Source organism: Topomyia yanbarensis, unplaced genomic scaffold, assembly GCF_030247195.1.
Source record: "Topomyia yanbarensis strain Yona2022 unplaced genomic scaffold, ASM3024719v1 HiC_scaffold_15, whole genome shotgun sequence".
Classification (NCBI taxonomy): Eukaryota; Metazoa; Arthropoda; class Insecta; order Diptera; family Culicidae; genus Topomyia; species Topomyia yanbarensis.
The window spans coordinates 217,063-232,680 of record NW_026683327.1 but is presented as its reverse complement, the minus strand read 5'-3'; the positions used below and the strand labels follow the sequence as shown (position 1 = coordinate 232,680).

Genomic DNA, 15,618 nt, shown 5'->3' with positions numbered 1-15,618 from the left:
CGCTATTGTTTCCGACAGCTCATCGGCATTTCGAATTGGAATGACACTGTCAGCACGAAGTGCTTCCACAAAAGATCCTTGTCGAAGTCCTTTATTTTCCACTCCCGCTCGCCAGTCCTCACTCTCGGTATTACCGTACAATTTCGCCGACCAATGGTATAGTGGATCGCTTAGTGGTCACTATGTGTGTACTGCTCAATAACTCCTTCAACGAAGGGCTGCAGTATGTTATGTCGATGATGGATTCTCGAATGTGGTAGCGGAACCTTTGTTGCACAGTGTCACAACCAGCTTCGCCTAGCTTCCAACAAGCTGTAACCTACGTTGGTCAGCCTGCTATCCCACTCCACGGCCCAAGCGTTAAAGTTTCCTCCTATTACAACCGGCGTTCGTCCGACTAACGAGTCTGTTAGTGCATCCAACATCCGATGGTACTGCTCTGGTGTCCATCTCGGGGGAGCATAGCAAATATAGAAAAGTTTATCTTGGCAATCACGAACCCTTCGTGTGTGTTATCCACCACTTCTTGGACAGGGAAACCGCCTATTACTTGTATTGCAGCCATCCCTGCACTATCCACTACCCAGTTACCGTTATCGGGAAAAACACGATACGACTCTGCAATAATTGCAATGTCTCACTTTGTTTCTGTTCTCGACTGCCACAACAGTTGCTGTAAAATGTCGCAATGATTGAGACTAAGCTGGGTTATCTCCATCATCATTGGCCTGCCTTCGGCTTTATGTACGCAGAGCTTTTGAAGCCACCCGTCATGTTGTCGTTTCCGTCCTCCGATTTGCAGATCATGCACCTTGGTTGCTTCGTGCAGTGTCCCTTTTCTCCGCATTTTCTACACCTGTCCGGGTCCTTGCAGTTCCTCGACAGGTGTCCGAGGTCAAAGCATCTGAAGCATTGCTCCACCTGTTTGGTAACTCGCGGAGTGTCTCTCAGCGAGCTCACCGACCATCCGACTTTTATCTTACCGGTCTCCGCCAACTTGTTGCCAGCGGTCACCGGTAATCGCATCGCCGCTGTTTGAGTTCCTCCATAAGATTTCCAAATCCAGTTAGCCGCCGGTACATCCAGTTTGATCTGCTCGATCAGAACACCCTTTAGTTCCTCATCGGTCGTTATCTCATCTTGACCCTTTGCTCTCGACTACGGCTTCCTGCGATTGGGCTCTCACGTTCGCTTCGCACCCCAATGATTTAGTAACGAGTTCGCGGTAGGCCGAGCTCTTGATGGAAGGATCCTTCTTCAGCTCGAAGATCATCTCGCCCTTCTGAGCGCGCCTCGTTCTAACAACGATATCTCCCAACTCCTTTAGCTCTGGGTCCTCTCTCACTTTCTTGAGAAGAAACGTCGTAACGTTTGTTTCGACGATAAGTGTATCTCCTTTTTGCGCCTTCTGACGAGCCGAAGGTTTTCCTTCCTTCTTCTGCTCCCTTTTTGCTCTTCCTTCTTCTTTTGCTGTTTCCCGTGTTTCTTCTTCCGACCTACAACGATACTCCAACTTTCTCTCTGTTGGGTGTCGTCTTTTCCTCGGCAAAAGCCACAGCATCCTCGAGCGTCTGCTTTTTAGGTCCGCCTGGTCTTCCGTCTTCTGGCGAGAATCTTGTCCTCTTTGGAGTCACGGAAACAGGCGTGTTCTCCAAACCAATCTGCTTCTGCTTACCCTGTTTCGGAGGGGCTAGGAAGATAGTAGCCTTAGCCGACGCAAATGCTCGCTCAGCTACATCAGCCCTCCACGTTGCCGTGTCATACTCATTCACGGTAGACAGTAGCGCCTTTCGGATTCTGATGACCATCTCTTTAATGTCTTTATGGACAATGTTTCTCGCACATCCACGAACTTGTGGAGCTCCTCCACCAAGTGCATCGCTGCTTTGGGGTGGCTGGTTTTACCCCTTACGCGGTTGCCAGTCGCTGCGCCAAACCTGCCTCAGCATGAACAGACCATGCACTCCCCTTGGCCTAATAATGTATGTGTGTATATGTGTATGTGTGTATATGTTTTTATTTCTATTTCAATTGCGAATGCAATTTACGCACTAACTCAGTACACGTACATTAGTAGATGCCAAGCTACCACACGGGGTGTACTGGAGTGTCGGGCTCTCATGGTGACAGCATGACTAAGTAATACCGACTAAACTCCATTGGGCACCGCCATTGTTCCCCCCAGGGACTACCTCTCGGTATTACTTCTGGGGGGATGGCTGTACTTGATGTACTCACTCACTCTCGCTCACGCGTTCATACATCCTGTATGAGGCTTACTTGGGTGCTCGCTCTGTCACACCCTGGTTCACTCTCTAACACTCCACACTTACTTTTGTGCTCACCCCTAACATACCGTGTGAGGCTCACTTGGATGCTCACCCTTTACTCCTCTGCCACGCCACGAGGTATCAATAGCTCAGTCCCAACATACTACACTACGACCCTCCCATTTTGGCATGAGGAAGTCCACATATTCGCCTATACACTCACTCTTGCCTTGCTTCGGGGTGGCTGGGTTCACCCCTTACGCGGTGGCCAGTCGCTGCGCCAAACCTACCTCAACGTGAACAGACCATTCACTCACTTTTTTTTGCGCTCGGCCCTTTCAGCTCCAACTAACCAATCACTAATTAGTCGTGCCCGTCTGTTGCGCGGTGCGCCAGATTCCTTGTAGCCTGCAGGCAATCTGGGTGGTTGCAGTCGAGACTTCGTTCCACTTCTCCATCGATTGACACATTCGCTGAATAAGGGTATCAGGGGTTGTGTCCCAGCCACAGACGTCAAGCATTGCTCTTCTATCGACGTCGAAGCGAGGACATACGAACAGTATGTGCTCGGCAGTTTCGTCGACACCTGGGCAGTCAGGGCAGACGGGGACCTCCGCGTGCCTGAACCTGTCGAGGTACTGTCGGAAGCAGCCATGGCCTGACAGGAATTGTATCAGATGAACTTCCCCATGGGGTCTACCCACCCAGCTCGATATGTTAGGTATCAGCCGTTGGGTCCACCTACCTTTCGAGGAGTTATCCCACTCACGCTGCCATGTGGCGACCGAAGCCACCCTGGTGCGCTCGCGGGCTCCTCTATTGCCACGCAGCTCAAAGCACTCCTCATCTTCCCGGATGACCAGCCCGACTGTCATCTTGCTCGCATCACGCAGGATGCATCGTGTGATACCGTGCGGTAAGCAGATATCACTCTGAGGCACATCACGCGGTAGGTGCTCTCCAGCTTCTGCAGGTTGTTCTTTGTTCTGTTTCACTATATATGAAAAATCTGCTAATTAATTCTCTTTTTGCTAAATGTATATCTTTGCTCCATCGGGGCAAAATGTCCTCTTCCTTTGATCCTGCTGATTTTTTGATCGAAAACATAAAAATTGCTCTGAAAACCTAATAATTGCATAACCTAAAACGATTTAACGCTACACTTTTGTGAATTCCCGACAGAAAACAAGATTACGTGCTTGTCCAACGAGCATTTTGCCCGGTTGTTTTGACGCATTTTTTCCCGGCACAGATGCATTTTGTCCCGATTATTTTTCAAAGATTATTTTTAAGTGATTTTTAAAACTTGAACATTTTTTATGTTTGTGAATATTTACCAAAACGTTAAGATTGTGATTACAGAGGAAAATGTTTGCTAAACGATATCATTAAATAAATTCTCTCAATTAATGCACTAAAGCTGAGCTATGATCATATTTCCTTAGGGGGTGCTTTATACCCCATGTTCCCCTAGTTTAACAGACATAAACAGATTAAGAATAATTTTCGATGAAACCATCATTTTGTTTCAAGGGTTCCAATGTGGAACATTTTGTAATGACAATTGCAATTCAGGATAAGAATATATTAGCTCAAATGGCACGTTCCCCGTATGTAGACGAGGATTTGTGCCGTGCCTTCTCATAATTTCCCGAGCAGAGGGAAAGGAGAAGGAGAAGGAAGGAAGGAAGTAGAATTGAAAGGGTGGGAAAATAACAGCATAAAAACAAACAGCAGGTAAGTTAAACTCACAAATAGTTCAAATTGCCTTAGAGAAAGCCTAAAGCTCTTTACTGAATTGCATAAGAAACTTTAGTATGTCCATGAGTTTCAGTAGTTCAAACACGATGTTCTGTACGTAAACCAAAAACTCGAAATCGCAATTGCGCTACAGTTAAGCAGTTGCATATCAGAAGATATGAGGTTTCGTAGTCGGATTCACACAGATCACATGAAAATGACTCAGAGCGCTGAATAATTGCCATACGATAATTGAGTTTGTAGTGTTTCAAATGAATTACTGGTATACCAAACGGATGAAAAATAAATTTAGAAATGATTTAATAGGTTTTAATGCTCAAATTTCTATGAAATATATCGAGAGTATATGCTATCAAAACATGCCAAAAGCAAATTAGTATGTATGCATCTATAACCCCCGAATTTATATTTTCTTCATAACAAAATGCTACCAAAAAAAGCTCTTCTAGGAGTCAATAGCTGAAACTGGTGGTCTCAATCACGATTATTTGTAGTGCGATTTAATATCAAAAAACCATAATTATACTTTATTTAAAATCTAATTCATGACATTTTTCCCGTAGTATTTTCAATCTATTCAAATGAAAATGTAGTAGTGTTTGCTGACATTAGTATATATAAAACTCCAAGCTTATTCAACAAAGCTCACTTAAGGCGACATTGTAGCCAGCCCTGGTCGATCCCTAGCAAGCGTGCAGCTTATGTACCACTTCCCGTAGGAAGACTGCACGCCAAGATTTGTTTGCCCGGATGAGACTCTTCTTCAGGGACTCGCCCTAAGAAGAGTCTCATCCGGGCAAACGAATCTTGGCGTGCAGTCTTCCTACGGGAAGTGGCACATAAGCTGCACGCTTGCTAGGGATCGACCAGGGCTGGCTACAAGCCGATGATTGAGGGAAAGCATGGATTCGAACGAGTGGCCACTGTTGATACCATCCCAACGGGAAATGGAAAGGTGGATATGATCGAATTCACCTTGCTGCCGATCGAGACGCTACCCGCGTTGAAGAACGTTGACCCTGATGCGACGTTGGACATTCCAGCTCTAGAGCTATCGGAACCGTCAAAAACGACCCCGGAGACGGTAGAAACAGAACACGATGTGGCATCCGTTGAACGCAAGGAGCTGATTGAAGCAATCAAGCAGTTTCCATGCACAACAGCAAATAAGTTGGGTAGAACCGCGTTGTTGCAGCACGAGATTCGATTGACCTAAGAAGCGAAACCAAGAAGACAACCATGGTATCGGTGTTCACCAGCAGTACAAACGGAAATGGAAGCTGAGATTAAACGATACAAGCAGATGGATGCTAACGAAGAGTGTTCGAGTGAGTGGGCCAGCGTTTTAGTACTAGTTCGGAAAGCGAATGGTAAACTACGAGTCTGTCTGGACTCTCGCAAGATAAACGCCTGGACTAAGAAAGACTCGTATCCGATGCGGAACATGGGGGAGATCTTTCATCGTTTAGGGAAGGCGAAGTATTATTCGGTAGTGGATTTGAAGGATGCCTATTTCCAGATTCCTATAAAGGAAGAATCAAGGGACTATACGGCATTCCGCACACCGCAAGGCTTGTTTCGGTTCAAAGTTTGTCCGTTTGGTTTAACAAACGCGCCGTTCACGATGTGCCGGCTTATGGACCGGGTAATCGGTTTCGATTTCGAACCAAACGTTTTCGTATACGAATTCGTTCAGTGAGCATGTGAGACTGCTGAAAATAGTAGCAGAACGTTTGGCAAAGGCAAATCTGACGATTTCGCTTGATAAATTCCGCCAATTCTCGACTATTTCTTCTGCACACACTTTCCTACGCACGCACTATCTACTCAATTTCAACTTGACCTGAGCTATTTGGACGGGAGAGCAAAGAATTAGACAAATACACAATACTATCACGTCACATTAATTACTTTGGACAACTAAAGCGGACCAACTACGCGAGCTTCCAAAACGTTTGGCGGACTAGGACGAAATGGACTAGCAAGGTTAATCCTCAGATTAGGGAAGGTAATTTCGTACGAACTTACAGGAAGTACGTATTTCCCCGCAAATTTCTTCGGGCAAGTTCGGAAATCAACGACCCTACTAGCTGTTTTATTCTGTCAGCTAACCTTTGGCTCTATCTGTCCCTTTCCATCATGCATTCCAAGCGAAGGATCGTCATGGTTTTCGTCTTCAGGTGAATCTCAACAGGCAATTTAATTTCTTCCCCTCGTGGAGAGGAGTATTTGCTAGGGTGTTGCGCAAGAGTCGATCAACGGTAGGTTGTCTAACTATTGGCGCAAACAAATCAGACTGGTTCTACTAAATTTGAAAAATATTGCTGAATATGACATGACCGCTACAACATAATGTATCAGAAAAAGAATTAATTTTGTTTCAGAAAATTTGGTGTCTTAGAAATATTTCTAGCAATATGTAACCATGACAGATTGATTAAAATAGGTTAAATTTTGCAGAATGTGATTATTTTGGCGCATTACTTCATTTTAATACGTCGTATCGCATATTTTTTAAATAGTCCCAAACTTGATCAGTTTCTCAATAGTCCCACTTTCTCTATAGTCCCACTTAACATCATTTACCCTACTTCGATTTGTAGTATTAGGTCACTAACAGCCCTTCAAAGTCTCTTTGGCCACATTGGCCACCATCTTCGGTTCCGGAAGCTTCGGCGGAAGTATCCAAATTCAGAAAAACAGTCACATCGGTTTCTCGGAGATGGCTAGACCGATTACACCAGTCTCAAATGAAAGGTGTAGCGCCCCCGTAAATGGCTATTAAATTTCATCCCGATCCGACTTCCGGTTCCGGAGTTACGGTTTGTGGCGTGCAATCACATAGCAAATTACGATTCAAACCGATACTCCGATGAAAGCAAAAAAAAAGGTAGAAATCTCGCTAAAATGTCTCTCAAACAACTTAAATTTCCAGTTCGGGGTCACCGACGGCCAACCAAACTTTCGTTGACTACATTGACTACCATAGACGGTTCCGGAAGTGCCCGGTAAAAGCAAAATTAACGAACTCACATCAGTTTCCCGGAAATGATTGGGCCGATTTTCACAAACTTAGTCCCAAATGATAGCTATAATATCTCCACAGATGTATATAAAATTTCGTACAGATCGCTTATATGGTTCCGGAAATATAGACTAAACCGTCCGGTCACATATGAAATTTCCATATAAGCCGGAGCTTAATTTTTTTTTCAAAGGGGTTTCAGAAATCGAATTCGTATTTTTGATGCCAAACATCTTTAAAATGCATGAAACGTCGAGATTTTATGTTATCCCGAAAACTTTTTTTTAAGAAAATCGACATTTTGGAGCATAGCAGATTTTGCTACTTTGCTACAATTCAATATTACCGTGGCTGTTTTTTCTTTTGCAAAATTTTAGAACTCGAATAATGATTTCTTTTGTTGTATATAGTTGTCATGTCATGTATAATAAAATTGTAATGTATACATTTGAAAGCTTTTAATAAATATAAGCAACTAAAAAATTCTCGGGTTCATGATTGAGAAAGGCACAATTGCACCACTAGGTGATTTAAAACAGGTTTTGACGAAAAAAAAAACACTGCGATATTTCGATGATGATTGAACCGATTTTCTCAAACCAAGTCTCAAATGGAAGGCATAGTATGCCGTTGGGTGCTGTCAGCCACTGTGTCTTCTATATGAGCGACCGAAAATAAAAGTCGCAAAGACATAACATGCTTCGTAAAACCCGTTTAAAATATATTAGAATATAAAAACCAGATAGAAACTTCAAGCATAAAAATCGGACTGGGACATTTCTTTGTAAGAGTCGGATAAAAAAAACCTTCAGTAAAAAAACCGGAAAGAAATATATCCGATTCTTACAAAGTAGTTTTTGTTAGCCGATTTTTAATCTTGAACATCAAGATATACGAATGCTCCTACGAGCGATTTATTTATTTTTAAATGATTTTTATACTGGAGGTTCATCCTTGCCGAGTTTTATGGGTGAAAACTTTTTAAGCGATTCTTATGCGAAAGGATTTCTGTCCGATTTTTATGCTTGTAGTTTATTTCCGATTTTTATATTTTAATATGTTTCAAACGGGTTTTGCGAAGCATCATCTATCCTTGCGACTATTATTTTCGGTAGCTCATATGAGTATAACGTATTTTATAATGTATTTTTATTTAAATACTTTCTTAACATGTTCTAACTTAGATATCTGTTATCTGCCATCACAGCCAGTACATAACAAATGAAGTTGATTAACTAACTTATGAAACACTTGTGCAAATCTCAACATACCCAGTATGCATATTCAATCTGTCAGCTGAAAATTCATCCCTGTGCAAACGGCGCAGCCGAGTTCGTACTAAACCGGAAAATGCCATTCACCCCCCGACCATGGTTCGACGGTTCGCCCCCCATCCTGGCATCCGGCCCGCTGGATGTACAACCACCGCTCAAGACTTCGTCATGAGATGCACATCGGGTTGCACGGAACCCAACCGTACTCGAAATGGACTCAGCAAACAATTCATGCGATCGCGAGTGAGCACAGTTACCCGCAATGTCAATGCCACAACCGGGCTGCGAACGTCCTCCGTTCGGGTAGAAGTTGGCATCACCCAGCGGAAGATCGAATCCCAGCGTACCGGCGTTGGAGAATACGGCTTCCACGTACTGAGCATCGCCTGGAGTCATGATGTCCGATTGGCCCAGCGAAAATAGTGGCCCAGCGGGATCCAAACCGACGATTGTGTGCATTTGACCGGCCTGATATTTACCAGCGTTCCCTGCAGCATGAGCTCCCAAACTGTGACCGATGATACTGATACTGTTTCGGGAAATCCCAGTAGCGGACACCAACGTGTTAATCATCCGAGATACCACGTCTCCGACTGCGTCTACGCGATTTCTGGCCGTAATGTAGTTGATAGTTTGCGCTCCAACACCCCAGTCGACACTGATTGTGTTGAACTCACCGACGGTGAAATAATGGCTGCGGATATTGCTATGTAACCCAGAAGATCCGTCTCCATTCCAGCCATGAATGGTGAACCGGGTTGGGTGTGCCGGATTAAAGTTCGAGTTGTGGATCGATGCAGCGTCATTCCATTGCAGTATTTGTGCGTGAACCGGATTTGAACGGGTGAACAGCCGGAAGACGATGTCGGTTTCAGCCGTAAACAGTGGTTCCAACTCAGCGTTAACCGTGCTGTAGGGGTCGGCGTTGACAAGGTGTAGATTCCCGTTAGCGTCAAACACCAGACTACGGCGATGATCGATGGGAGTGGAGTGAGCTATGAAATTAATAATTTCAAAATTAGAAGAGTACCCGAATGCAATAAAGGTATACTACTTACCACCTATTGCCAGGAGAAGACAAGCTGCTACCGAAAACTTCATCGCGGGTTTTGGTGTCCGAAGCTATTAGTCAGAATGCTGCACTGTTTCGGACATGTATTTATTTTATTTGATGGAATTCGGCAATAGGCCCGAGTGATAAGATAATAAAGCGTCGCTATTAATGGTGTGAGATTCATTTGATTTTAATGAATACGTCAATTGGTAGTGATAACAAAGAAATCATGCGATAGATTGGGTTTACCGAATTGGCTTTGCGTGGGAACTTAGATAATCTGGGCAAGTGGAAAAGGCTGGTCGTAATGGAACAGTCAGTTTGACCGAAATGGAAGACTTGTTTCGCAGTGGATAACATTAGTGAGCGATATTTTGACTCTTACGCAAGTAATACGAAATAAAGCAATTTCCATTTTTATGTTACAGTCACTTTTACGTTATTGTAAAACCTTTAAAATGTTTATTTCGGTCTGAAACTGATTTCAAATTTTACAGTAAAGCTATCGTTGAAAATAAAGAAAAATAGAGAGATTTTAATTTAAAGAATTCTCCGGTTTTCGACAGAATGACTTCCGGAAAAGCCAATAATATTCCAAGTAACCAATAAGCATTATAACGTAGCCTAATATCTGCTTTATATCCACATACAAAGCTGTCCTAAAAACCGTGTAGCCCTAAATACTTATATAATGCTGATATTATGCCAGAAAAGGCGAAATATAGTGCTATTACTGTGCAGAGATTGACAGCTCGTTGCTGCAGTACTAATGCTATTATATAGCACCAACGTACAAATGTCAAATTTGAAAGCCTTATATTGGCACTACTAATGCTATTAAAAGCTTCAATTGGCTGTCATTGTCCGCCATGGTTTTAAAACCATTTCTTATGTTTCCTTTCGGTATAATGAGCAAAAAGGAAAAATTTTAAAATAAAATGTTCTGTTTAAAACCGTAATTGACTCTGTTCTAATGCATTGTAATGAATATCCTTAATGGGTTTTCGTTCTCACATGATATGAATGTTTACGAAAATTACCTTTAGTAAGTCTCAAACTGAGGTACCTTGTCCCGTCCTTCAAGGTAAGTGCGCTGCGTTTGCTTCCTGGACTATATTGCATATGTTCGATTGAAATGAAATTTGCCGAATATAATCTTCAAGAAGAGTTGCATAACAAATAAACCCACAGCATTACAATAGCATTATATCAGCTTTATATTTGCTCTATAATGGCATTAAATGCACTTGTAAAGCTTACATGCTTTAAAGATCCTTGAAGCATGTACGCGTTATATCAGCTTTATATACGCATATAGAGCAAGCTATAATGCTATATGTCGGCTGTGCAGTAATGCATTATTGATGCTAATATAGAACTTTATTGCGTTGTTAATGCTGTAATGGAGTTTCAATGCAACATTAGTGCAAATGTATAGCCAATATAGTGCAATGGCTTATTGCTTATGGTTACTTGGGTAATTATTATTTTTAGAACATTCCAATAATTTATTGCGTTTAGAACATTCCAATAGAGTGTTAATAAACTGTGCTTCGATGGCCCCCGTGGTAAAATTGTATAATTTATTTTACATTAAATTTTATGGCCTGTGCTGTCAGTGTAATGTTGTAAACTAATGCGAGTGAAGTCGGCGATATTCAAACGTCAAACAAACAGACAAATCAATGATGAAGATATAAGAACCCACCATCAGTGCCTGGAATACTCCGGTGGCTGCAGATGCTTTCAATGGCAAAGATAAAATCATTTTGCATTCACATTACTACTGTATAAAGGGCTAAAAGCGAGTGGATCCATGAACAGAGTAATTTATGCGCAATCCGCAGGAACAGATAATCTCCTTCCAATAATATATATGCTATATTTCCCCTTAGCAGAGAAAATTTTTAAGTAAATGTTATTTTTCTCGTCTAAGCAGAAAATCGTTTAAGGGGAGGAAAAGGATTTTAGCGTAAAAAAACACTTTTTCGCGATTTTTCTTTGGTTGAAGCGAATTGATCAGAACTTGTGTATAATGTATCATTTCGATAACATTCTGTAATTTTTCAATGCAAAAATATCGACAAGTGACTCGGTGATGAAGGGAAAATTTTCATCAACGAGGTAGCTATTTCAGGCAGAACCGTCAATAGGAAGCACCTAAGTGGCTCAACCAAACCTGAAAAGTTATGAATAGAGGTGTCGCGTGCTTGTTTGAAACAGTTTTTGCTCTTATGCCAAACAAGTAACATCATGGCTCTAGGTTATGGCTGCTACAATAAGCAGTAGACGCTATGGATTTTCGGCAACGTGTCCGATTTTTAAGGTATCAGTACGACGTCACGGGGCTGGTTTTGGATTGAGTTGATACTGCAGAGTGCGACGAGTGTGTGCTACTTGAGATGGCGTTTAAAAAAATATGCTTGTGTGTGCTTTGCGCCAATCTATGCCTTCGGTGTTTGTAAGTACGTATGACAATAAGCTTATTTGCACAAATGCCTCATATTGAATACATTTTCCATCACTAAGGCATCTGACAATATGCTTCTGTAGTTATTTATAAAGCACGGGGGGACTAAACTGGATTTGCTTCTTCAGAAAGGCGGGGGCTTGTTAGAGAATTTACTGAACGAGGACACTAATTTACTTTTGATTTGTTTTCAAAAGTTGCAAGATAGTCTATAGCGATCGTAGTAGTTAATTCAAAAGAAATGCTATCTGACAAAGAGAAAACACTAATTGGTTTGTATCACAGGTTTACATTATTCTTTTATGTTGATCGAATTCCTTAGGGCATGTTCAGCAGCGTAGTATCCTATATGGGAGTTTCAAAGTGGAATTGGAACGGAAACAATCACATTCCCAGGAGTGCCTTTCGATTCATTATTTCGGTCAGTATTGTTTCGAACTGTATAAATGTTATACGCTGCCCTTCTCTTTGTTGCTAAATTTGGAATACGTGTGGAACTGTTTTGAATATATAAATAGTATTCAGCAAGTGCACTCAGGTTCGAAAGATTTACAAAAATAATTTCGAGTCAAGGATAAGTTCGGCAGTGGTTCAGTTCTGGATTCATAATTTTGACAGCTTTAAAATATAAAACTGAAGATTTTAAAACTAGAACTTACTCTCCCAGCAGCAATTTAAACATCCGCTTTTTAGTTTACAATTCATGTCTAAAAATCAGGACATGTCTTAGGCGTTCCCGAGCAAATGAAATCAAATGGTACCTCCATGTTCATGGTTCAAATTCACCCCCACTGCATGGTGTTTTGATAGTGTTTGAAATGGGTTCGATCCCATATAAGCATAAACATAAGAGATCGCCTGTAGTTGCTACTCCGTTATTGACCAGAATTAGGTTGCAATATATTCATTGGAACAAAATGCTTGGGAATAACATGATGAGCCAGTGAGCCACATTGTACAATTTACATTTATCCACGTCCACGTCCAAATGAAGATCTTCTGGGAAAGGAAGGAATGTTAGTCCGATACATGTTGCTACTAGAAACCAGAGGTGGGTAAGAAAACCAACCGGTACGTACATACACTGGTATTGTTCCCAAAATCTCAACACGTGTAAACGAGTGATGCACATCGTATTCGGTTTGGATTTCGTTCACACGGTAAACGAAAGAAAAACCTCGACCGACTGTCAGTTTATAAAACCACACCGAGCCACTCAGCACCGTTTACATGTGTGTACGAATTTCAACTTGTGTTGATGTATTCTCAGCAGCGGTTTCGGTTTGGCTTTAGAAAACCGAGCCTGGTTTTTTCTGTAGGGTAAAAGGGTATAATACGCCCCACCGGGGCTAAATGCCCCTCTTCGATTCCCAGGATTCCTGAATTATCTAAAAAGTAAAAATGACTGATAACAGTATCGTTTCATGAAATCAACGTACTAAGTTAGTTTGGTATTTTTAATATGTTGCAAAACAACAATATACACAAAAGTTTCAAAAGAGCTACTTTTATGTAAGCTTACACTTTTTCCAAAAGCATTACAACCAATTAGAAATAGTCGGATTCGATAGAACTATTTCAAGTAGCTTACTAGAATGTTATAGTTACTATCTTAGTTTATAGCTTGGCTTAAAACTATGTGTGTGTAGAATTATTCATGTATTCACAACAGCTCATCACCGGTCAAAACGCCCCACCCATTGTTGTGGGGCATACTCACCGATTGCTGTGGGGCATACCGTCCTCTTGTTGTGGGGCATATTACACTTTCACCGGGGGCATTTTGCCCTGGGTGAAAGAAAAAAAAATTTAGGCATCTTTGAAAAATGTTTCATTGTACTTGTATCAGGATGTTTTTAAAAAAATATCCTTATTATTACTGCTACGGCGCATCGTATTGATACATCTATCCTTGCACAGAGGCAATTGCGTGTATGTGTGTGTTATTCACATATGGTAAGCAACTCAGACGCAAGTGGGGGGAAACTCACGATTAGGTTCTTATTTACTGATTGCTGGTAATACGTATTTCTGTTATTTGTGCTGTTACTGTACATCGTTTTGAAACATCTAGAAGGTTTGGTCGCGAACATTCGAGTTTAGAGAAAACTACCACTAAATTATTCAATTACAAAAAAAACTTAATTCATTGAGAACAGCAACCAACTAACGAATAGCAAAAAAAACTTTCATTTTATAGACCAGCATTAAAAACTAAGTTTCTTTAAGGAATAAATATTTCCGGCGATACCAGTCGATGTGTGTATGTAAATCTACGGCAGAACAATTAAATTTTTAAAAATGTTGCGCAATAATTTGAATAAAAAAAAATTCACATTGTGTCACATTACAACAAAACATGTAAAACGATGTGGATATTGGTCCACAATGTAACCATGCTAGTTGTTAAATCATCATGAATAGGCCGCCATTTTGAATTTCTAATTTACGACGCAATTCAAGTTTCGTTTCCTTGGAAATATATGCCTATTTAAATATGCATGCTTTTAAATGCTAAATCGTCGTGAAAATAACACCATATTGGGATGCAAAATGACGACGAATAACAATTTTTAATCTCTACACAACTTTTCGATATCAAAAATACCCTTGTTTCATGATTTTTTTTACCATTAAAACGTTATTGAATACCAGTAGTATTGATTTAACTCGCCATTTCAGATTTTAAATGATAGCAGGCATCAATTTGCGATCTTTTGACATATTTCTTATATTTAAAATGTCCATGTCGCTTGATTCTAGATGACAGAATATGTTGAATATACTGTCATCTTAAATTTTGATCTGCTATCATAGGTATAAAAATAGCGGAGGCTATTAAATTTCCTTTTACTTTTGATTTTTGGGCAGTTTCCCAAACCAAACATACCCATATTGCAAACTTCCTGATGATAAATCGTTATGAAAATGTCGCAATATTGAGTTAAGGAACGCCATTCATGACCACGAACATAATTTATTTGAACAGAAATATGTCAATTACCGAAAAAATACCTTATATTATAAAGAAATTTGTTTAGAATTTTTAATAAAAATACTAGCAGCACTAACACAGCCGATAAACATCAACCCGAATACACAACCGCAATACAACCGAAGTTTGGCTTCGTTATTCTCGTGTTTCCTTCCCATACTCGTGCACCTGTAAACGAAAATCAAAACCAAACCGCGGTGCTGTGTAAACGAAACTCGGTTTGGTTTTCGTGCCTCGTATAAACACAACCAGCGATAAGACCGCACACAATGTAAAGGAAACATAAACACTTGTGAAAATTTGGTTTACCGTACCGGTACTCAACCGGTATATTTCCACCTCTGCTAGAAACCGAGGAATCCTTTGCATCTCCACATGTATCACGGGAAGGGGAGAGTTGTTAGTAAGTGTGCCAATAGCGTTATCATGTATTGTTATCATTTAATAATTGCTCTGGGCAGCCAGCTGCCGAGAATTTGGGAAATTTATCATTTGTTGTATTAATACGATTAGCTAAATAAGCAACTTGAACTCCGGATAGACCGGCTATAAGGAGCACTGCTTATATTTTTTTAATAATATTCAATTTCGCGCGAGGTTTTTTTCGTGGTTTCTATCGTGTCGGTGATGATTTTACCCGGCGATCGTTTGAATAAAATGCGAAATCTTATACAGAAGGTATTTATTATTTTTTTCTTGTGTCGTGTATTATTCTTGTAGATAGCTGGAATTGCACATGCATAATGATTTCGTAGTAAGTGAGGCTTTT

At 41.0% G+C, this 15,618-nt stretch overlaps 1 protein-coding gene across 1 annotated transcript; it reads right to left on the bottom strand.

Moving 5' to 3' along the window:
* Positions 1 to 7,550: 7,550 nt before the first annotated feature.
* On the bottom strand, positions 7,551 to 9,523 carry LOC131694783 (pancreatic triacylglycerol lipase-like). The gene is made up of 2 exons (XM_058983287.1): positions 9,389 to 9,523; positions 7,551 to 9,325 (listed from the first exon to the last, which is right to left on the bottom strand). Exons 1-2 carry the CDS (start codon positions 9,429 to 9,431, stop codon positions 8,361 to 8,363), a joined length of 1,008 nt encoding a protein of 335 aa, XP_058839270.1. The 5' UTR covers positions 9,432 to 9,523; the 3' UTR covers positions 7,551 to 8,360.
* Between the last annotated feature and the right edge of the window lie 6,095 nt (positions 9,524 to 15,618).

Bases quoted from the DNA above. Each gene is read 5' to 3' on its own strand.
- LOC131694783 (XM_058983287.1), bottom strand. From the start codon at position 9,431: ATGAAGTTTTCGGTAGCAGCTTGTCTTCTCCTGGCAATAGGTG. The intron at 9,326-9,388 runs GTAAGTAGTATA...TTAATTTCATAG, and splicing joins TCTTCTCCTGGCAATAGGTG to CTCACTCCACTCCCATCGAT.